The following is a 23,317-nucleotide window of genomic DNA, read 5'->3' as shown; positions in this document are numbered from 1 at the left end:
AAAAGGCGAAAACTGAACACCTTCCATTCTGCACGGGGAAATAATAGCACTCGGTCATGTAATTAAAGATTGTATCGTACCGCATACATACGAGAGGGCTGAATTAAGGTGGTGGTTGCAGCCTTAATCCTGGTCTTTCATAACTTCCAAGTCCTTGACTTGGTAACCTCAATAACATTGCTTTAATGTAGCCTTTTTGTGTGTAATTTAAATCAGCAGCACCTGAAAAGGAACCTTCTGTTTATCAATGATATTGTTAACAAATGATTTTGGGATGGCGAATCAAAGCAATCTCTTTGCTACAGAAGCTCTTTTATAAAACATATCTCAAGCAGACAGCAACTTGCTTTTCTATTGTTTTGCCTTCATCTGTAATCACCACGTACGGTCCTGTAGCCTGGTGCAGCATTTCATCTTCCGTCTGTTGCACAACCTTTTTTTTTTTTTTTGCACAACACTGAACCACTTTGTTTTCAGATTTGAGAGATGCAGGAGGCAATGGATTGTAATTTCATGAAAACAAAGCAAAAAAACAAAACAAGATGAAACCTTTCTGCAGAGGTCTAGCAACTTGAAGAAATTGCTGGGCTTAGTGAACGGGCTGCTCTGCCCAGAGTGGTTGACGTCGTGGCTCTCTTCACTGATCCCACATGTCCTAAAATACCATAATTTCTACTCTTTGAGAGTCCGTTTCTCTTTTGCACAATACTTGATACCTGCCTTCCTTTCTCCCTGGTGGTGTTTTAAGAGTTTTTGTAATTTATTTCCCCCCAAAATGAATGCTTTTGAGGAACTATTTATGCATTCGGAAGAAGGCACAGTGTGTTTAGCTGTCTTATCTGGAGAGAAATGAATGACTGTTCTAAACACCTTTGTTTTATTTTCTGATTTTGAAAGATTGCAGGGACCAGTTATTGCCTTGTTTTCAGACCTCTACGTCTTGTTGCTGCCAGAAGTAAAATAATGAAATACAAAGTTAGAGAGAGAGGGGGGCATTGAAGTCTTTAAGACACTTCCATCTATCAGCTTTAAAAATCCTCCCCAAATGTAATAGAAAGCACCGTATGAGTTGATGAGGACCGCCAAGATCTGCGGGCAGGTTTGGTAGCCCTCCGCCTGGCTTCGTTTCCCATTTCCGAGGGGTTTGGTGGCTCAGGTTGTGCAGCTGCTTGTGTGCTGCTGTCAGCAGCTGGCGGTACCGCTGTGAGCCGAGCCACGGGACTTTGCTCGGCTGCAGGCCTAGCCCTCTTCACTGCTTGCAAGCTAAACTTTTGTACCAAGTTGTCTCAGCGAATATGGAGGTGCTGCTTTGGTTCTGTGCGCTGGTTCCTTCTGCTGTTGGACGAGGTGCCTTCTGAGTTGCTGAGGGTGCTTGATGTCAGGCTTGTAGGGTCTGAACAGTGCACAGGGGCAGACTGATAGGCTCAAAGTGTCTTTCCTAACTACTTGTATTTAAGTGAACGTTGGCATTTCATGACCGTATAATAATTTGGCTGTTTAAAAGAGGTCTCTTCTTTCATTGTACCTAACTTTATTACTGGAGTCAAGCATAAACTGTTAGGCTCAGGCACAAAGCTGTTGTGGACTAGCAAGAACCTGGGGAACAAATAATTGGAAGATGGTTGTAGCCTGATGCAGTTATTACTTAGTATACTAGCCCTGCACAGCAATCGACTTCTAGGAAAAAAAAATAAATTAATACCTGGTTTCATGTTCAGTGTGAATTTGGAAAGTAAGTTCTTGCACCACTGGGATCAGACAGGCAGTCCGTAGCGATGACTTAGGATGGCTGAGGCTTGAAATCCCCGAGCAGTGCCTGAAATTTTCACCCAGATAAGTGCCTGTGGGGTGTTTGCTACACAGTGCATTCACAGCGTTACACTTGATCAAGCATTCCTATGGAAAAATGCTCCAACGAGGGGTGGAACGGGACTTCTGATGTCCACATGTATTTTTATTTATTTATTTTTAAGTATTCGTCAGAGGAAAGGGGTCAGGAGGAGAGGGCAGCTTGCACTGGGCTGGCTCTTGGTGAGATTTGTGGGAGCGAACGGTGTCCCCATGAAGTGGAGTGAAGCACTGCTCAGCTGCCACTGAGGATCTGGTGTGTAATTAATAAGCTGTCATGTACACAGGAGGAAGATGGACTCTCCTGAAATAAATAAGGCATAGCTGCCTGAAAGCTTAACAGTTGATGAGAATGCAGCGTGTCCTTCAAGCCTCCTACCTCTGGAAATTATCTGATGTACCCAAGGAGGCTGCTTCTCCTCCCTGCACCAAATGCAGGGCTTGGATTGGAATTGTTAATATTAATTGGGGCTGAGATGATTGCGGTGCCACCCCATCAGGCTTCGGCAGCGCTCCTGCTCGCCGACGTCGCGGCAGGAGCCTGTTCAGCACGGGCGGCTCTCCGCTGCGGCATGTACAGCGGCATCGGGCTGATTAATGTGCCCAATAGAAAGAAAACAAATGGATTTTTTTTTTTAGATTATACGGTACACTCATAAATATTAATGCACTTTTTTATGGAATTGTATTTAATTACATATTTATACATTTAAGTCACCTTCTTGATACACTTAAGGCACTTTGTTGATGAAAGATATCTCTGAGTAAGATGGTTTTAAACCATGCCTAATATGTTTGTATGATTTATTTAATAATGTGTGGGTTTGTGTGCTGGTAGAAGAGGAGGAAAACCTACATTAAAGTTGGAATGTGCCGTTCACAGGGCACGCTGCTTAGCTTGAATCAGCTCCGTGGGTAGCTGCTGAGAAATACGTCTCGACATGAAATATTACTACATCTCCTTATCTATGTAGATAAGGTCTGTGCAGTCCTGTCACCTTAGAGTAATTACAGCTTATTACTCTAATCATGATGATGCCTGAAGTCCGTAATTAAGATTGTGCTGGCGAATGTACTAGCACACGGCATGGTACAGCTATTGTCCTGTCTAAACAACAGAAAGATAAAAATTGGATGAGGGAGAAAGGGCAGAAAGTGGGGAAGTGATTTATGCAGGGCCGCCCTCCCAGCCAAGCACCGCCTCTGCTGAACCTGCCTCTGAGAGGGCAGAACCAACTGTGCTTGCCCTCCGTGGCCTCCTTGTCCTCATTCTCCAGCTGTGCCCGTCCTCCGTGGCCTCCCCATCCTCGTCCTCCACGGCCTCCGTGCATGCTGGAACAGCCACGGGCGGTTTGTGCCCTCAGGCATGGGGATCAGCCCAAGTGCTATTCAGGCTTTTTCCACTGTGTGCTATCCACCTGTCTCTAAGCTTTTATTCTGTTGCGGTCCAGTCTCCAGCTGAAGAATTGGGGGGGGGAAAAAAAAATAGATATCTATATAGTACTTTTTTTTTTTAGGCACTAAATCGTGTATCTGTTGGAAGCAATGAGAGGCTCTACCTTACAATTCAATAATACAAGGTTTTGACCCTGTAATTTTCTCTGCAGCAATGTCAGCTGGTGAAAAGCAGCTGGCAGTTCTGGAGAAACTTGGTTGTCTAAACACCAGTCTCTGTCTAAATTTCATAGTAAAGCCATCCGCCAAAGTACTTACAGCCAGTTTTGAGGATCAGAATGGCAAGCTTTGTATTTATGGAGCTCCCTTTCTTCCCTTTGGCCGTGAGCGGAGCAGGCATCTTACTTTCTAGAGATTTCTGCAAATTGTTCCTTCTGATTTGGAAGGTGCATTTTTCATAGAGATTGTGGAGGGCTTTGTGATGTTGGTGTTGCTCATCTTTGTTGCAGGTAGGTATATAAGCTGATTTGCTCATCCCAATTCTTATGTGACCCAAACTTTGCTTTAGGTTTATGTGAACTATCCTGAAACTTTATGAAATTATTGATGGGGTTGGCTACAACATGAGAGTCTTATGGAGAAGGTTATCCTGGATATGCCTATAGTCTTCTGCAAAGTTTGACCCATCCTGCACCCTTTGTAAAGCTAATGGGAGCTAGTAATTTCTTGATGGCAGTGTTATCCCCATTAGACGTTTTATAAGCTTCTGGAAACCTGCCACTGTTTCATTTAGATCCCTAGCTGCAGGGAAAAAAAAAATCCCACAAAAGCTATTTAATCATTACAGGGAATATATATATATTTTTTTTTCCCAGAAAGAGTTTTTTTAACTCCTTCAACCTTTCACATTTAAAGTGAATCCTCTTAATAGCCTTTCTGTCTTGAAATATGAGCTGTGTTTGAACAGAAGTCCTGTGCTGATATAATGTGCTATTCATAAAGCACTGGATTTTTTGATACTGATCTGAAGAAAATAATCATAGCAGCGCAGTGATAATTATCTTAAGGCGTGTATCTGTTCTCTGATAAAATACCTCCTTGTTTCAATGTGGGGCACTGGACAAGATGTAATCCTGGTGCTTTTTTCTGCCTGGAAGTTGCTGTGTGGGAAGGGCAGCGTCCCTCACTTCTTTTAGGGACGTGGTTTAGTGGTTGGTACTGGTGGTGGGGGGGATAGTTGGACCAGATGATCTTGGAGGTCTTTTCCAACCTTAATGATTCTGTGATTCTATGATTCATGTTACCTCACAGCAGGATGGGGCTGAGCACCATCTGGGTGAGGTGCTCTACGCCGGGTGTGCCGGAGGTCAGTGGTTCCACGTAGCTGCTGTTGCTGCTCTTTTGATGAAGAGCTGGAGAAATCAGTACTGCAGGGTGTGAGAACTTGCCTTCATGCATGGAGGGCGTGTATGTAAATCTAAAACCTTTCTGGGAAGGGAGACAGGAGGAGTGCTCCAAAAAGTCATTCTTCTGTTGTTGTTTTGTCTTGGGCTTGTGCAGCAGGATCTCCTGCCTTGTGCGCAGTGCTTTTTGCAAGTAGGTCTCAGAGCACGTGATGAAGACCAGTGCTAGTACTGATTCCTTTTTAATAGCTGGAGCAACCAGAGAAGGGACATGGCATTCTGGAAGTACTGATCCTGCTTTATACCTACAGATACTAGAGATCTTTTTATGAACTTGGATAAGGCTCCTGATTTTTCTGTTATGAATAACACTGTGAAGAAAAGCTTAGGATATTTCCCATGGTGTTTTGGGCAAAGAAAAGTTAGAATGAGAATCTTACAGCTTCTGTTCCTTACTCCCGTTAATGCTTGTAAAATTATTCTTTTTATCTACTATCAAATTTGAACATTGACTGTCTTCAGTTTAATTAATCATCTCACTGGTTTTAGTTATGAATTTTCTGAACCTCTTGTGCATTTGGGGAGCATTCTTTAATTAAAGCCAAACTGATTTTTGCTCTTAGGCGTGTTTTTTGCATTGAAATGAGGCATAATTTGAATTATATTCTCCTGAACCTGAGTCTCAATGTGACACGGGACCAGTCGACCAATTTCTTTCTCCCAGCTTGTCCTGCTCTCAGGTATAATATTAAGTGACAATAAACAGAAGCACGGAGGCTTATAAGATCCCACTGTACTTTATGGTAGGATATGGAGAGTTTTAGTCAAAGCTGCCAGGCACATTAGTAGAGAATACTTAGAGTATTAGGCTATTTAAACAATATGTCATTAAGTAGGAATACTGTAGTATTGTTGAAGTCCTTGGAGTAGATGGGATTCAGCAGATTGTATTCATTAAATGCCTGGTTTATGTTGTAACTTCCACCTTTCTAGTACCTTCTAATTCTTCTCTCCCAAGGACCCGTCAGCCTCCAATTCTTCTGTTTTCCTCTGCCATTGATTTTGTGTTATTGGAAAACTTGTTTTCAAGTAACATTTATTTAAAACAACAACAAAAGAATTCAGTGTTGCAGGGTATCAGTAAGAAAATACAGTAACTGTAGGCTAAGTGACAAAACTTGTGCTTTTGACTTGAGTGCTCTTTATAGACTGACATTCTTTCTGGAGTTGAAAGAGAGGTCAGTTACAAAGCTTTCAAATACAAACACGAGGGGTTTTTTTCCCTGAGATTTGGAAGTCTTCTACTTAGTTCAGGCTTGAGGAAAAGTCCACAGAAGTCAATTGAGATTCATTGGCTCTAATGGGCTTTAGGTCAGCTCTTGCCATGTCCTGTCAAATACAAGAAATAAGTTAAAAGAAACGTGAAAGGCCAAGGCTTGTTTAAATCAAAGGCAATTGTTAATTCAAACATTATAAACATATGCTGTCTTCTAAATGCAAGCTCACTTGATACATGAGATGCCTGAGAATTATGAGGTTCACGGTATGAAATCTAAAGGAGTTACACATCTGTGCACTCAATCTTACAGATCTTATTTAGTGTTTGGCTATCTTTTGATTACCTGGGCACCAGTGAAGACTTTTTCTTGTCGCTGTTGCATTGCCTTGAGAGTGCTTAGTCACCTGGAAATTGCTGCCTCAAGCTGCTGCATAAAGATGCGGACCAGATGTGAGCCATATCTTAATCACTGTTTTTCTTCTCTTCCTTCCCCTGTTCCCTCCCTCTGCAGAAGGACGTAGCTCTGAAGCCTCAGGAACGTGTGGAGAAGCGACAGAATCCTCTAGCCAAGAAGAAACGGGAAGCACTTACCAATGGGTTGTCGTACCTGCCAAAAAAGAACAGACTTCACCACCACCAGTACAACTCCGACCGAGAAAATGATCGTAATCTTTGTCAGCACCTTGGGAAAAGGAAGAAATTACCGAAGGGCCTCAGACAGGTGGGAGAGAAGTTATCTGTTGCAGGGAGGGAGGGCTTTGGCTGTTGGCCCATGGTATGTAGAAGCAGATTTCTTGTTTTGTGGGATCGCTGGTTTGTTTTGACCCCTTTGAAGTTGTTGTACTGTTTGGCTCTCAGGTGCCATATTGTGCTAACTCCTGGTACAAGAAGAGATTAACCAAGCGGGAAAGAAAGTGGCTTGTTGATGCTAGAGCTGAGCTGATTAATGAATGCCCAAAGGTTGGAAAGGGCTCCACATAGGCTGGCTGCAAGACTGTCAGGGCAAATAAATGTGGCGTGTGCGCTACATTGCTGTGCCAACTCTGTGCTATAAATACGCCTTCTTGTCTTTAGTCTATGCACACAGAAGGATATGACCCTCTCTGAACATCAAGGGCAAGGTGAAAGAATTGTGAGATGGGCAGCTGTTAAGACAAAGCTCTAAGGCTGATTACAGGTGCAAGGATCTCATTAGTAGGATGTCAGTGGTACCAGTGTGAGCTCTTTTGGGTTACTAATCACCTACCTGTAAGCAAGAACTTCCTACCTTCCCAACACTGGCGATATCTTACAGCTATAGCTGAGGTGTATATGTGGCAGGTGGGCATGTAACATCCACTATTACAAAGCTTGATGCTGGAAATTTTGGTCTCTTATTCAGGACTGGTCAGCGTTGTGTTTCTTGTGCTCTTAAAAAAAAAAAAGTGTGGCAAATTTAATTCCTCTGAGAATAATTGTCATGTTTTGCTTTTTTGATGAGTAAATATTGATGTCTCTTGTGTATTAGTTATATACAGAAGACTAATTTAGAGCTTGGGCATTTTAAGTATAGCATGTTCCCGTATGGTCATTTGGCTCATTCTCTGCAAAATTGAAGTCTAAAGTAACAATAAAGAGGCCATCTTTGGCCTAAATTTGAATGATATCAATGGGTCTTCATCCAAAATTTATGCATTTAATGGAGATAGTTGATACTCTTTGAATGAGTCTTCATCTTTGGTAGGAGAAAGCCAAACATTGCTTTGCAGAGAAATTTATAGACAATAGTGAGAATCTGCTGCTTCTCTTTGTGTGAGAGCAAGGAAATGGAAAAAACTTCGAGAAGGATGAGTTCGTTGACTTAAGTTCAACTTTGATAATCAGTCACAGAAGCCGGTAAAAGGTTTTTCATATTTTTCATATTGTGCATATAAACTAAAACAAGAGATTATAGCAAACTTCAGCTGTGCAAGCAAATTGTAAAATGCCTATTCTATGCTCCCACTCCTGTTAAAGATATTTCTGCTAATTTTATTTTATTTTTAGTTTATATTTCTAAGGGATGTTGGGAAACTGTTGTAGAGATTTGATGCAATGGCTATAGGTAGTTATTGAAGGTTGCTCTGTTTTCTTGACTGTTTTCTGTGTTCACCTATGCCTTCTTCACTCTGTTCCTTTTCAGTATGTCAAACAGTAAATATCTGCTTTGTGCAGTAGGAACTGGCCTTCGGAAAAGCTGACTTTTTGCACTATTTGATTCCCCTGGCATAGCCTACTGTCAGGTGAAACCTTTCTGCCTGGTACTTAAGCAATGAAGGAATCAGCCAAGCTGCTGATGGAGGTTATTTGTGAGGTTATGTTTTTAAGAATAAATATACACTGGCTTGGAAGGTATTGAGTTGACAAATGTCATGGAAAATGGTTTTCCTTTTAGCTGATAAATCTGAGTACTCTGCTTAATTCCTGAGGGATAAGGCTGAGAGGAAATAAAATATCTTGTTCAATATAAACTTAATATGTTTGGTAGGGGTACAGCTCCTTAGATAAGAACATTTTAGTCTCACAAACAGTTTAGGTGCTGACAAATCCAAATGGCTTTGGCACCTTAGACTCAGGGAAAAAAAAGATGTCATGGAAAAGACTATAAAGCTTATTTGAAAAGACACACCCACAACCTTTATATATATTTATGGTAAGTATTTTCTGTCTTTTCTTTAAAGACAACTGGCAGAGACCCTGAAAAGAGGAGGAGAATGATGAGTTCTGAGAATGACTCTCAGCCATGTTCTTGCTTGGAAGTAAAGTTGCTTGTCAAGGTTGTCAGATGAGAACAAGTCAAGAACTGGACCCTTTGCTGTTTTGTGCTTGGCAAAGTAGGAAGGTCTGAAGCCAATCTAAATTTAGTAAGCTTCTGGCTATATATGGGAACTTTGTCATAATAAGGCTCTGTATTTTAGATGTAAACAATGTATCTTGCTCCCATTGTCCCCAGAGAAATCCTGCATTGTCACATGTGAGTATTATGCTTGGGTAGCAGGATGTAATCTCAGTGCCGTCACTTGCATTCCTGTGGTGGCACGCAGCCTGGGCTGTGGTCTGTCCCTGTTGGGGAACGTTTTATACCTGGAGATCTTGTTTGTCATTCTACCAGTAGTTAACAGTCCTGTCTGATATGCCTTTCTGTGAAATTTGTTATCTGTTGGCAGTAACTCTCAGATGCAGGATTTAGAGTATGAAGCTCCCTCATCAAACAGATTTAGTTGAAGTCGGCTATTGGAAGGACTGCTAATCAGTTTTCAGAGAAAACCCTTGCAGTATTCATGCAGGTATTTATCCAGCTATGCTGAAATGCCTACAGGTTTATTGAAATCCAGAAAATGTGAAACTATAGGTTAATTAAGGCTCATATTTTACTAGCAAGAAGACTTTTGAACTCTGTTTTGTGAGCTTTTATAAATGTACTTATTGAATGCCTCAAGGAAATTTTAGTTGGTGTTAAGCAAACATAAGACTCATCAGAATATTTCTCCAGCATTTTCAATTTAATTTCCTTTACATTAATTGGTAGATGGCGTGTTATTATGTATTTTCTTTTAAAAAAAATCACGTGGAAACATTGAAGTGAACATTGTTAAATTTGAAAAAGGGTGGCACAAAATTTTAATGGTTTTTAATGTGGTGGTGTTCCTCAAGGTTGGAGCAGAATGGGCTGTGCTTGGAAACACTGAATGTGGTTGCACCAGGTGAGATGAGTGTTTTGATAGTGGGAGGGAAGGTTCAGTTTTCTTTATTTGGTGGGTACGTGTTTTAGAAAGAAGAGAAGACGCTAGCTTTTGCTGCCTCTGCCATTTCCTCTGTTGCTTTTTTTTATCGCCTCTGCTGGGAGATTCATATACCTTGTTGTGGAAGAGGATTGTCTTTGGCCTGTGCTTGTACATCAGTGATCAGTGTGCAGGGCCTGTGGTGCGTTAGCTGGCTTACATACTAGCTTTACATAGGAGACCAATGCTGCGGGGCTCTATCCTAACTGGTGGAATCCCAAACCACTTGCAGAGAGTCGAGTCCCGATCCCAGACATGGTGTGAGCGCAAGGAAGGAGACAGACTGGTGGGAAGGAGCAGAAAATGGATAAAGGCAGGAAAAGTGGTGATGGGGAGATGACGATTTAGGAGGTAAATTTTAATGAGATAAGGGAAGATGGGAAGAACAGCAGAAGAAAACCCATACATTTCTGAATCTGACAGTCATCAACTACAAGCGTTATGAACTGTGCATTAGCTTTAACCTCGTAGTCCATTACGTGAATCAATTAAAGGGGAGGGAGGGAAGTATTGAAGCTTTTCCTTCTCAGAATCAAATCCAAGATGCCTTTGGCAGTCTGGCCCTGAATCTATACATCTGAAGTTTGAGACTGCTGAGGCTTGATGGCTGATCTGGATGGCCGCTCTCCTCCCATCACCGCTGCCTGCAAACATCATGTCGCTAATTGTTCCGGATTTAGTTGCAGCACACTTGTCCTCTGGTGCCCGTGCGCTTCAGTAGTGCAGCGAACCCCTGGTGCTGAGGGTGAAACGGGCGTTGCATGAGCCGCATCTAATCACGCGTGCGGTCAGGAATGGCTTTTGCACGTCCTTAGACAAGCCTGTACATGACAGGTAATGAGCGTGAAGTGGGAGGTGGGTGCGAGCGGTGCGGTTTGTGGTGACACTGGTTGGGAGCTGAGCAGATGGGTTTGATTGTCACCGGCAGCACGATTCCAGGGAGAGCTGACTGTGGTGACAAGCGATTTACAATGTGCTATTTACAGTTTGGGTTTGCAGTCTCTCAATGACATCTGAGTGCTCTTTAGCAACTGCTTTCATTACTGCTTTTCTAAGAGCTGCTAATTGAAAATGAAATTGTGGGTGGGCTTTGGGAGTGAAATAGCAGCTACAAGTATTACAGGCAACCATGTAGAACTGTTTAATTTCTTTTGACTCCCAACTTGCAGCTTTGTGTAGCAGCAAGGGAAAAAACGCACATGCATTGGTACAGTTCGAGGTTAGATACCTTGGAAATACCATATAAAACATGCACGCACCCATAATGAGTGACAAAAGCTTGTCTCCATTTACACAGCTGCTGTGATTTGGGGTTACTTCGCCAGCAGTCAGTGGATTTAAGTGACTAAAACTGCTGAAGATCAGGAAAGAACTCGGGTAGGACAGCAGAGGGGTTTGCAAGCTGGGCTGCAAGCATTTGGGCTGGTTGGAGCTGAAGACGACATTGCTACTGATGTGCAGGGGCACACACCCAAGGAGTGGTGTCAGCTCGGCATAAGGTCAGCAGCAGCACTGCCGTGCAGGAGTGGAAACTGAGATGTTTTTTTCCATCTTGTTTGTGAAGAGTGGTATTTTTTATTTCAAGCACCAGCACAGCCACTTTGAAATTACTAGGTTTGCTGTTTGTGTTGCAACCTACACAGCATGGTTTGACATGTGCAAGTGTTGCCAAAAGGTTGAAGAAACCCAAAGCAAATGTCACAAGCCACAGGGTTTTGCAGGAGCGCTGTTCTAATGACACTTTGTCCGCAGAGCGTTGGTTTTGTGTCATTCAAGGGCAACGTTGATTTGGATTTGCCAATCTACCTTATTAAAGACATTTCATTTGAAAATTTAACTATGAAATTATGGAAACAATCAAATTATAGAAAGGGCAATATTCTGGTAACCGTGCTTTGGAGTTGCATAGGCGGTGTGAGTGGATGAAATGATGTGGGAGGAGGTGCTCCTGTGATGAAGGGAAACTTATAGAGCTGTTGAGAGCAGCAAAGGTGTTGTAGGATGGAAGAGGAAGAGCGTGGGTGGGGGGTGGGTAAGGTGTGGGCACGGCAGAGCTGTGCTTGGGCCCAGGCTGAGCAGCGTGGGTTTTCAGAGGGGTTTTACGGAAAATGTACCCAGAGAGGTGCCTGTTGGGTGAGGTGACTCTGCCCATGTCTGCTGGCTCAGTATTACCCAGCCCATCGTCATGCTGGGATCAAGCTGAGCGCTCCCTACCAGCCTGCAACTCCGTCACCCTTGCAGGGGTGTCATGCTTTGCTTCGCCCATGCTCAGTGTGTGGGCCTCTGCGTGTGAGAGGACGTGTGGGCCACAGCTCGACTGCTGCTCGGTTTCCCCCTCGGAAACTGCTGTCAGTTCAAACAGTGCTTGAAGTACAAGCATTTTGTGATTCTCAGCTGCTGCTTGCTTCTGCTCAGAGGCCACACAAATCTCCAGCTGCACTTAACCTGCAGTCGCTGTATCCAGCACATCATCTGTGAAGGCATCCAGCTGCTCAAAGGCGTCCAAACAACTTCTGGACCCTGATAAAATAGAAGTGAGCTCAGTGGACGCAGAAAGGGTTGTTGGCCCCTGGAGAAAGGACTCAAAAATTGTGTTGCTTTGTGAGCCTGTTCTGCACTGCGCCTCCCCCCAGGTTTAGTGAAGCTCCTGAAGAGGCCCCGTGGATTCCTTGAAAAAGCACACACATGTGACATGAGATCCAGAGCTGCTCACAAGACCGAGCGAGGGATGACAGGATGCTGCTAACATCTCCTGAGCGGCGCGATGAGCCGTGCTTCGTGGCATGCTGAAGCAAACACCTGTGCTCATTGATCAGCTGCTCTGAGGAGCTGCCACTTCACTGAAAATCTGCTAGCAGTGACGTGTCACAGGCATTGCCCCCCCCTTATAATCACCAGTTTCACCTGCAATTTTTCAATAAGCTATTGAATTACACCTCTCTAAATGATACACTGCAAATCCAGCAGGTCCTAATTGCTAATGATGGTTCTGGAAGACTTTCATTTGACTGTAATTAGGTTTGCAAGCAATCAGCTGCCCTTATCAGAATTGAAAACAGATATAATGTAAAATGCAGGCTGGTGGGAGCGGAGCGTTTTCTTAAAAGGAGGAGGGAAGAGGAAGATGTTTTATTAGCAGAAGCTGTGACATATTTTAACACCTTGAAAACATCATGTGTGAAATTAATTCTGTTCAGTATTATACCATCTGGCAATGTTATTGTTCTGTATATATTGCTATGTAAAGTGCGCTTCCTTCATCTGGGTGCAAGCTTGTGTTTGAAATTGTAATCGTGAGTCAAATTGATTACTAAGGATGTTATCCCTGCTAGATAGGTTAAAAATACACATTGGGAAATACCATGGACTCAAAATGGCTTCTTTGTGGAGAGTTTCACTTGCAGGGCAGATGGCTCTGGAAGAAAAGGGCCCTGTTTTCCTCATGTGCATGAGTATCTGTGCTCAGAGGTGAGAGGAACTGTATCCTGGTATTGTTTATTGAATCTGGATTAGAAAATGCCTGTGTCTTTGACTCAGTCCTGTGATAATTGTTTAATAATACACTATTGTTTTGATCCTATCTGTATGCTCCTGCATTAAACATCCTGCTCAGGGCCTCTGATGGGAGCTAACAAGCACAAGCTGCTTGCATCTTCAGGCTGTGGTGTAGGCACAAAGTCCTGCTCTGTAGGCACAGAAGAGCGTATGCTTGAAGCCTGGCCACAATCTGGTGTCTGCCTGCTCTGGCTGAAATATCAGCGGTTTGGTAGGGTGGATGGTCTCTTAAGCAAGACTTGGATGTGCGTGTTCATTCCTGATGTGGTCAAAAATCCGGAGAGTGTTACTCTAGATGGTAGAGCTTGTGCAGCTAAGAAGGGGTGTGGAAGACCTTAGGTCATGTCTGGCAGTAAGTGGTGGAATACTGCTCTCTCCCATGTTCCTCTGAAGTCCGTGGTATGAGCTGATTGCACCTGGGATGTGGCAGAAGGGTTTCTCTGCTCATCTGCTTTCCTGTCCCATCGCAGTTGTGTTGTGGGTGATCAGGCTTGCAAGAAAATGAGCGATGTTGGCATGTTTTTATTTCTAATGCAAACTTCACCACTGATTTGTGATCCATCCTGCTGCATCTCACTTTGTCTTTTGGCTCTGGCTTATGCAGCTGTGAAGCAGAGCTGCCAGGGGGACCTCACGGGGTGTGACTGGGTTGTCCCTGAGAGGTGGGGGCTTGGGGACAGGCTGCCACCACCCTGCCACAGCCCAGGCAGTGCTGCCGGGAGAAGGGACCGCTTTGTGCACCACTCGCTCCCCTCATCGAGTGTAGCAGGAACTCCCAGCAAATTCCAAAACTGAAAAAAAAAAAATTAGAAGCAGTGGCTTTTTAGGTTAACCTAATTATGTTAATCAATTAGGTATCTTGAGAATAATAGTGCAAAAAAGAGAAGAAAAAATTACTGTGCATGGAGCAGTTATTGTCTCCCAGGATTATCTTTTTCCTTTTAATGTTGGCACCCTACTTTAATTGAAAACTTAAATGATTATTAAATGTGCTGTATTGGGAAGTTAACCATATTTTAAATGTGTGATGCAATCAATTGCTGTCTTGAAAATTCCTAAACATGTTACCGAGAAGGAATTAGTCAAAAAATTAATTTTGACTGAGGCTGCTTAGAGATAAATTAGACTCTAGTTTAAGTGATGGTTGAATTTGTTATTTAGACAGTGTAATAAAGTGACCATATTGAATTAAAAAATGTCTTGGGGCATGTAGAAGGAAAAATATATATATGTACACATACATACACATTTGGTGTTATCCAAATAGCTTGAATCCAAGGCAAGGCTTCTGACCTGTAGATTTGCCTGCCTATTAATTGGAAGCACAGCAGTTCATCTTCAGGTTGGTAGTGAAAAGAGCCAAGTGTTGAAGAGATGTTGCTTATCTCCTTTTTCCCCCACAAACTCTGTGCTCCTAGAGGGAGGAGGTATCAGAGTGACACATTTAACTGTGGTGCAAGCACAGGGGCCTAGGGATGGTGGGGCAGCCTCGGGAGGGGTCAGGCCCCAGCATGGTGCTTGGAGACCAATACGGCTCTTGTAGCACAGTTCTGGCTCCATCGCGCTGTAACTCTTCGTCATGGGCACGGATCTAGGCCGTGTGTTTGGAAAATTAGGTGATTCCTTGAATTATGGAAGCAGGATGCTTCCCTGTCTTTGTAAGCAAAGGGTAATGCCACTTTTGCAGCTGGCCTGTTACCGCCTCTCTGAAGAGGAGGGAGGCTGTGGCTTCCCTAGGCCTGAACAGCAGCTTTTCAGCTGAGGTGTGCGAGCAGCAGAAGTAAATGGAAGTGTGAGTGGCAGCGTTACCCACGGCCTGGTGAGCAAAAGCTGCGTGAGGTACAGGTATGGAGCTTGCGCAGTGGCTTGTGCAGCCTGCAGGGCCTGCGGCACCATCCCAGAGCTGGAGCCATGGCCGTGCAGGTGAGTGTGGATTGCGAACCATCCTGCTGCTTGTTTCATTTCAGCAAAAACAACCTCTGCGTGTGAACCTAAAGATCAGAACAATGATTCTTTCAAGCCCCAAGGAAGTTATTCTCTGCTTTCTGTAGATTCGCAAGTCAGAATTTTGCATTTTTATAAAATTAAGGCATTTTTTTGTTTGTACCAAAGCCCACTGAAATGGAACAAACCTTTTAAATAGAGTTCCCCTTTCCTGTGTTTGACCCTTTTTCATAGTTAATGAACCACGTTTGCTGGAACAGCCTCAGTTCTGTTTGTTATTAGCAAAGTTGTGACATAGCTTCAATTTTTATGCTGAGCTCACTGTACCCTTTAATAATTCAAAGGGATGTTTTGAATCAGCTGCATTGCTGGCTAAGAACACACTGTGGCCATTACTACACAAGGCCATAGACTCGTAAAACAGATAAAACAAACTTGTCCTTTTGTCCTGACCTTTCCAAAGAACAATTTTCTCTGCTCAGTGTTTTAATACAGTGAGGTTATGAGAGTGCAAATGAGATACCCTTATGCAAATATGCAAAGTTACTGTTGCTAAAGAAAAAAAAATATTTTAATAGGAGATCAACTGCAAATGTTGCTGCAGTTTTGCAAGTGATGCTGTTGGATATTTGCCTCCAAGATTGGTAGGATCATACCAGCTCCATACCAGCCATGTCAAAATACATACTTCTGATGTATTTATAACTCTGCACTATTTAATAAGAAGTCATTGTGGGATATGGTTCAGGATTGTCCTTTTGTATTGTATCATTTATGGAAAGATCGTACAAGTGTGTCACCCCAACTTGAATGGGCGTCCTTGAAGAAGTCCTCTTGTATCCCCTGTGGACAGTATACAAGCATGTTCTTAGCCAGAGCTGCTTTCCTGATCTCTGTTTTCTTGCACTGCTGACCTCTGTGAGTAGTTGTGGCAACCTGCTTTCAAGAAAACTGACTTCTATGCTTTCTCCAGTTAACGAATTGCTGTTAGTGTAATCACAGTTCCTCCTAGCATGGAAGACACTAGAAGAAAGCTACTCTTTTAGTCTAACAAAATGAAGAAGTAGAAATAGCATGATACCCTTTCTAAATCTGTCCTGGGTGTGCTGCTGTCCTGTCCTGTAACATCAGTGAGGCACTAGATCTATTTAAGGTAAACGAAAAGTTTGGCAGACAATACCATGGGCATAAACTGGCATAAATCAGTGCTAGTGGAAAGTTAAGCTTCCAACCCAAGGTCTGGTGAGATCCTGCAAGTAGCCGCGGCAGAACCAAGCAGGGTAATGGCAGGTTTGCAGGCACGAGTTGATTAGGATTACACACAAGGCAAACTGTATGTCAGGAGGCTCTTGGGCAGCAGGGAGCTGAATCTCTGGCCTCAGAGCTTCTGCATCCTGTCTGCCTGCTCGCCTTCAGTTGGTGCAGTTACAGCTAGCCAGAGGAACCTGTCTGCTGCAGAAACAAGAATCATGTTGATGGTGAATTCCCTCCACCATGTCTTCTTTCTGCATGAACAGAGAAACGAGAGAAAAGAACCCAGGTTTGTTCAGCAAATGTAGTCAGGGCTATACCTGTCTCATCTTTCCCCCAGGCTCTCGAAGCTAAAGAAGGCCTTAATGTAATAAAAACTTGTAAAGCTGAGAATGGGGATAGAACTGGAAACTGGTGTTTAATACATTTTCTTTTAAAGATTTCAGGTTGGCTTTGTGTAAATATTGTAATCAAAATATTTACTTGTAAAGCAGGTGGATTTTCTCAAAGCCATATGAAGCAGCAAATGTGTGGTGCAGGAAAATTGAGGCTCTCTTGTTTTTGCGGACTCTGCTCGCCATTTCCAGATGTCTTCTGAGCAGCTTTTACTGTGCTGAAGCTGAACAAAGTCTTCTCTTCCTATAAATAAAAACAAATCAAGTGCCCAAAGCAGGTAGAGGGTTAATAAAAATGAAAATTCTGTTAAAATTACTAATCAAGCTGTTTAATGTTTTATAACTTCCCTCCCCCTAACACATGTTCTTCTCTCGTAAAGCCCCTTATTGCTTCCTGCGTGTTTACCGGCTTTTAGCAAGTCAAGCAGCTTTCAAATTGCTTTGATGTTAATTATAGAAGTTGTTCAATAGGGCTTGCTAGGTGAAATAGCAAGGAAATGGCTCATATGTTTAAGAAAATAAATAAATATCCAGGCAAGAACTCCATGCTTTGGTTTTGAAGAAGGAAATAGAATGCTTCATCATCAGCATGTTGCTGTTGAATAATGGCCGTGTTTGGGTGGCGTCCTGCTCTGGATTTGCAGGGTTTGATGCTGGTTGGCTCCACTTCTTGTGGTGCTAAAAGGGAGCTGGGTACTTAGACTTCGGTCTGGGTTGATGTGTGCTTCCTCTGTTAAATTCCAGTGTTGCTGACACTTCTGCTGCAGCTTAGTTTGGGATTCTACCAGAAAACAGGTCAGCTGTCTCTGAATAAAGGCGCTACATCCTCAAGTCTGCATCAGTTGCTCAATGTCATGACATAAAGCCCCCGAAAGAGTGTGATTTGTTGTAGCGCTGTCAGCGTGGGAAGCGAGTACTGGGACCGCTTGGCAGCATGCGCTGTGGTCTCTGGCAAGTCCCAGCCTCCTTTCTCCATGCTCATCTTGTATGTAAATCATATTTAATCATAAAGAACTTGTCTACAAATTCCTAATCAAGGCATAAAGGCTTAATCAGAGATTTTGTGCAATGTTTGAAGATCTTCAGATGAAAGGTTTGGTACCTGTGATGCATGAATATTAATCGCTTCTGGTACAAAGCAGTATGGCCGTTTCAGCCGGCAGTGGAGTTGTGAAAAGCAGCGAGCAGGGTGCGGAGTGGCAGGAGGGTACCCTCAGGAAGCACTGTAGCACCTTAAGCTTATTAGTGGCATTGTATTGCTAAATTAGTAAGAGTACTCAGAGAGGGAGGGTAGATGGTATATCATCACAAAAGGGTTCTGAAAGATGGGAAGTAAAATTTGTGGTCTGATGTTTCCTATAAGAATTGCAGGGGTTTTGGTGATGAAAAGAGATTATTTTCAGTGTTAGGGCTTGTGCTTGCAATGTTTTAAATGACCCTGCGCTTTAGTATTCAATAAATACTGGAAACGACCCCCTCAAACTTTCTTCTTTATAATAATGGCACGCTTTGGTATAATTATTACTCGTATGCTATTACTGGCCTACAGTAGGTACCGGTGGGTGTGTTATTTCCAGAAGCAGTAAGCGGGATGGCATCTCACATGATATTTCGGAGTGATCATAAAGCATTTCCTGGAGTAGAACTGTATGGGACTGTACTATCTCACTGGGGGAAAGAGACCTTACCTATCAATAGCAATGCAAGGTTTGTAATTTTAAATCTTTCTAATTTAAATCACGAAAATCTGTTTTTCATGAATAATTCAGTGATCTGATTTAGTAGAATTATTTCCAGCCCATGTATATTAAACAGCCAACCTGCTATGCCAGTTCTGTTTAAGATGCTGTTGATGGGGGTTTTCTCTTTCCCGCAGAAATGATCATCTTTGTCTGTTAGAAAATAAAGCTACTGTGCTATTTTGTCCTTTTGATTGCATGAGGATATTTCTTTAAACCTCGTAGGCTAAAATTCGAGCTGAAGAAAAATAAACCCCTTACTCCAGTAGCTCCTAGAATTCAATTTGGAGAGACTAAACCTTGTACTATATCCATTAGGAAAATGGCAGTATTCTTCCATTTCCCGATGTTATTCAATTACTTACCCTGCTTCCTGCTTTTAGCGTAAACTGTATATTTTAGCTCATGACCTTTGACAGCAAATTGAATCAGAAGTGGAGATGCAATGGAAGTTTTTTTTAAACAAGACTCTTTAAAAGCATTGAAGTGTAAGAGATTTTTTGTTTTGTTTTTGTGTAGTTTTTAATAAGCCTTGCTGTGGATTTTGTAATACAGTTCGTTTTCCTCAGAAAAAGGAAATATAAGTTAATTTCCTTCCTCCTTTGCATTGGAGAACAGCACAGCCTGCGTAGCGCCTGGTGTTAGTGCATGCCTGCTGAAATTAGCATTGCATATTTTAGTTAATACCAATAAAAGTGGAGTTTGTTTAATTTAGAATCAACCCCTTGTTTAGATTGGATTAGCACTTCAAGAAAAATATTTAGCTTGTAAAATGATGCTATTGACACAACGCGGTTACGAGTCCAGTGTTGCTCTGAGTTTCGTTGCACCGCCGCCGGGGCCTTCTCTCTCCTGCTCCTCCCCAGGTGCAGGGCTGTGTACTTCTGAAATGTTTTCGTGCGGTTTAAAGCCTTGTGCTGGAATGTGAAAGTGTCTTTTTCTGCATGAAGTCATCCAAACAGCATAGATTGAGCCCTTCAAAGGTGAAGCAGTCTGTCTGTGCTGCTGCAAACAGGCAGTGCTTCAGGGTGAAGCGCGTTTGTGTAGGAGAAGCTGAAGAACATTAAATGGTGCTGTTGGGGTGTTTGCACGGTGTCACTCAGCAAACCTACAGAAAGCCCCTTAGTGACCTTTGTCTTGCCCCAGTTTTACTCTTGGAAATGCGTGCTTCGTTTTCCAAAGCTGCTCAGCAGCGCAATTGCCTCAGTCCTGGTGCCAAATGGGCTGAGAGTACGTGGGAGTCAGTCTCAGTACAAACTGGTGGGATTTAGGGCCCAAGTTTCCTCTGTGGCTGTTGACTTTTAGTCCAAAATGTTTCTGGTTTGGATTTGCGTGGTCTTCGGGGGGGGGGGCAGGCAGCCCAGCTGCACCGGGGCTGCTTCTTGTCCGTGGTCGTGTTGGTGGCAGGAGTCTGAGACCTCAGCTGGGCAGGGCCTGCAGTTTGTGTTCAGGTGCACCTCCTGTCTAATGTGTGTCTGTCTGACTTCAAATCTGAATGTCTCCAGGTCTGCTGCCCTTAAACCAAAACAGAAAAAGTGCTTGAACTAACACTGCTCAAGCTATTCCTGCCCCCTCCCCCTCAGAAAAAAAAATACGAAAAAACAAAACAAAACAAAACACAATCTTCCTGTGTTGTTCTGATCTTGGAACTTGGATTGAACTTGAACAGAGCTTGAATTCAGCAAGACAAAAATCAGGAGCTGTCTTAAGTTTGGGTCTTACAACATAAAGAAATGGATACTGGCCTTCCTGCCCTCAGTTACAAAGGCCTCTTTCCCCAGCTTTGGTGTCTGCTCGCACTGGAAGCACGATTTCTTTTCCTGCTCTGAGCTGCAAAATTCTCAGGCCTGTGCATACTGGCAGACTTGTATCGTGGTCCACCTTGGGTTTGTGTTTGGAGTGAGCCTGGCTTTTCAGTGTACGTATTTACCTAACCTGGCACAAGAGAGCTTTGTTGCTTCGGGTTGTGCTGCTCTGCAGGCTGTTCCAAGATAATGCTTAATGCTTTCTTGTGCTGGCTGCAGCAGTGCCAAGTATTTGTTGAACATCTGTCGGTGCATTCAGATTATTAACCTAACTTCTGCTCATTTCTGTTAATAAAAACATTTGAGCTTCATAACAAGCCAGTGTAACAGTTCCTCACACTGCGGCTCCCCCCGAAATCCGACTGAGCGGGTTGCCGCCATCTCAGCCCAGCTGGCGACACGCTGCCACGGCCTCCTTCATGCTCCTGCTGCACTGTGTGCTGCCCAGACCAGGGAGGGAGGCACGGTTCGTAAGTGCTTACATTTAATCTCCGCGCTCTCCGCAGACTGGAATGTACAGGAAATGGACATGTGGACTGCGTCCAAGGTCAGTGTCCGTACTCAGAAGGCAGCGGTGTGCTGCATCGGTGCGGCGTGGGGCCTGTGGGACGTGGGTTACAGCACCAAGAGAAGTGTGTTGAGGAGCACGGAGTAGTGATGCAAAACGGGAGAGAATCGGGGCGCAGAAGTGCTCTCCTGAGCTCTGTTCCCCCTGCCCAGAGGCTGTGGGCTCTGCCTGCTCCCCAATATGGCCAGGTGGGACCGGGGGCCCTGTGCTGTGTGTGGCACTGCATGAGTCAGTTCTGCTCCGGGGCCTGAAACCGCTGCTTATTACTGTTATTTGGTGTCAACTAAAGGGCTGCTAGTGTAATATGTATAACAACCACCTATTTAATCCAGCTTGGGAAACGATCCCTGAGCTTGGGTCTGCTTACAACGAAGGTCAGGCCTTTGCTTTATTGTCAGCACACAGTTCTTGCAAGTTGAATTAAAGGACAGGTCTCCTTTTTGGACTGCATGCTGTCCACTGGGCAACGAATTGCACTTGGAGCTGTTCTCCCAAGCCTTATAATCTTTCACTGCAGATACTATTAATAAAAGTATTAATTACACTGGTTTGGAATTAGGATTTTGTAATGAAACCTCAAATGGAAAACTCGAGCCCAGTTGGCTGAATGTCATGAAACACTCAAACTTGAGCTGAGAGTGGAATAAAAGTCTGAGTTGCTTTAAGGTTTACGGTTAAAAGAATGTAAAACTTTTCAGCTTGTCCAAGTTTTGACAGAAAACCTTGCAGCACTTGGCAGGCCCGGCTGGGTTTCCTTAAGTGTGAAATGCAAGATAAAACCGGTGCCTTGGAGCCAAGCACAATGAAGCTAAAAGTTTCTCATGAAACAAAGAGAAGTGGAGGTGCCTGGATTTTACCCCTAGCCCAGCCCCGTGGGGTGCAGCAGCTGGAGCATCCCAAAGCCTGTTCCAGCAGCGGGTGGAACATCCCAAGGGGAGTGCTGTGGGGAAGGAGCTATGGGAAGAAATGCGTGGTGTGGCAATGTGGCTGGCGAGCACCGCTCTGACCAGGGGGCCTGGGGGCTGTGCCGCTGAGCGTTTCGCCCGTTAAGTGGCTGCTCAGTGGTAGAGCGAGCCCAGAGGTGAGATGGACCCGTAAAAGTTCTTGCTTTCCTTCGTAGTGTGTGCAGCAATACCAATGTACGAGCTATAATTAAAAGCTGTTTTTGAATACATTTCGAAGTGTTTGACTTGGAATGGGTGGGAAAAGCAATTTTCTCTCTGTCCTTCCTTTCACCCTTGAACTGGGACTTCTACAGCGTGTCAGGAGAAATGAAGAAAGCTTTTTCTCATTCTTCTATCCAGGCTTGTTAAGAAAAGGGGGTGGTTTTTAAAGTATTCAGGAAGATTTTGCTGACATCAGACAATTTGTGCAAATGGGGAGCAGGGGGAGTCAGCCATTTGGTATTTCTGTGCATCCGGTACGCCTCAGAGTTCAGATTTTTCACAGTATTTTGAATCTATTTGAATGACTTCAGTGCTTGAGTATTGCATGGTGAGGACTCTGGCTTTCCTCTTTGGTTATGTCCTGATTGAAGTGCCAGGCTAGCTGGGCTGCGTGGAGGTAAACAGCAGTTGGAGTTTTTATGCAGAGCCATTTGTCTGTAATTGCAAGAGCTTTATTCGATTTTTTTTTTTTTTAAAACAAGACTTTGTAATCTTACAGAAATTGCTCCTAGCTCTTCCGAGTCAATGTGAAGCTCGCTCCTGCTACCGAAAGCATTTTCCTAGAGCTTCAGAGGACTCGTGGAGCAGGGAAGAGGACGTGCTTCCACTAGGAACCGTGGAGCAGCAACGGTTTGGCGTGAACTTTCTGAGGATGCAGCCAGCATCTGCTCCCCCTGGGCAACCTGTGCCACGGCATTTTGCAGCAACTTTGTCAGCAAAACCTGTCTGTAAGGCGGTGGCAGCGCTCCTGTCGGGTGCTAACCCCACTGCCCATAGTCCCTGCTGGTGGGCTTCCCTGCCGGTCTAGGACACTGTGAACACTGCCCAGCTTTCTGCCCTCAGTTGCTTATCCAAATCTCCGTGTGGTGTGATTTAGTTGATAACTACATCTTTGTGTGCTCGTTTTCAGATCTCTGATCTCACTGGGGCGAGTGGCTTTGCGATTTATGATGTAATTAAAAAAAAAAAAAAAAGGGGGGGTGGAACTGATAAACCTAGGGGCAGTCAGGCTTTTTTTCCCTGTATGCCCCATGTCCCCCGGGGCTCACACACCCCACAATCCTGCTGCCCCCCCCCCCCAACCCCTGCTGCCCCCCAGCGGCTCTCGGGGCCGCGCAGCGCGGCCAGGGGCGGCTGCGGAGGCGCCGCCGCGGCGGGTCCGGGGCTGC

At 44.0% G+C, this 23,317-nt stretch overlaps 1 protein-coding gene across 8 annotated transcripts in view; it reads left to right on the top strand.

The window, feature by feature from the left end:
* AUTS2 (activator of transcription and developmental regulator AUTS2) overlaps positions 1 to 23,317 on the top strand; it is a 763,430-nt gene that overhangs the window by 192,483 nt on the left and 547,630 nt on the right. For all 8 annotated transcript variants that reach the window (XM_040532678.1, XM_040532674.1, XM_040532679.1 and 5 more), the window contains exon 2: positions 6,437 to 6,646. In XM_040532678.1, the coding sequence (XP_040388612.1) occupies positions 6,437 to 6,646 (210 nt within the window). The remainder of the gene's footprint in view (positions 1 to 6,436; positions 6,647 to 23,317) is intronic.

This window comes from Cygnus olor, chromosome 20, assembly GCF_009769625.2.
Source record: "Cygnus olor isolate bCygOlo1 chromosome 20, bCygOlo1.pri.v2, whole genome shotgun sequence".
In the NCBI taxonomy this organism is placed as follows: Eukaryota; Metazoa; Chordata; class Aves; order Anseriformes; family Anatidae; genus Cygnus; species Cygnus olor.
The sequence above is the reverse complement of the archived record's forward strand: the minus strand, read 5'-3'. Positions and strand labels throughout refer to the sequence as shown.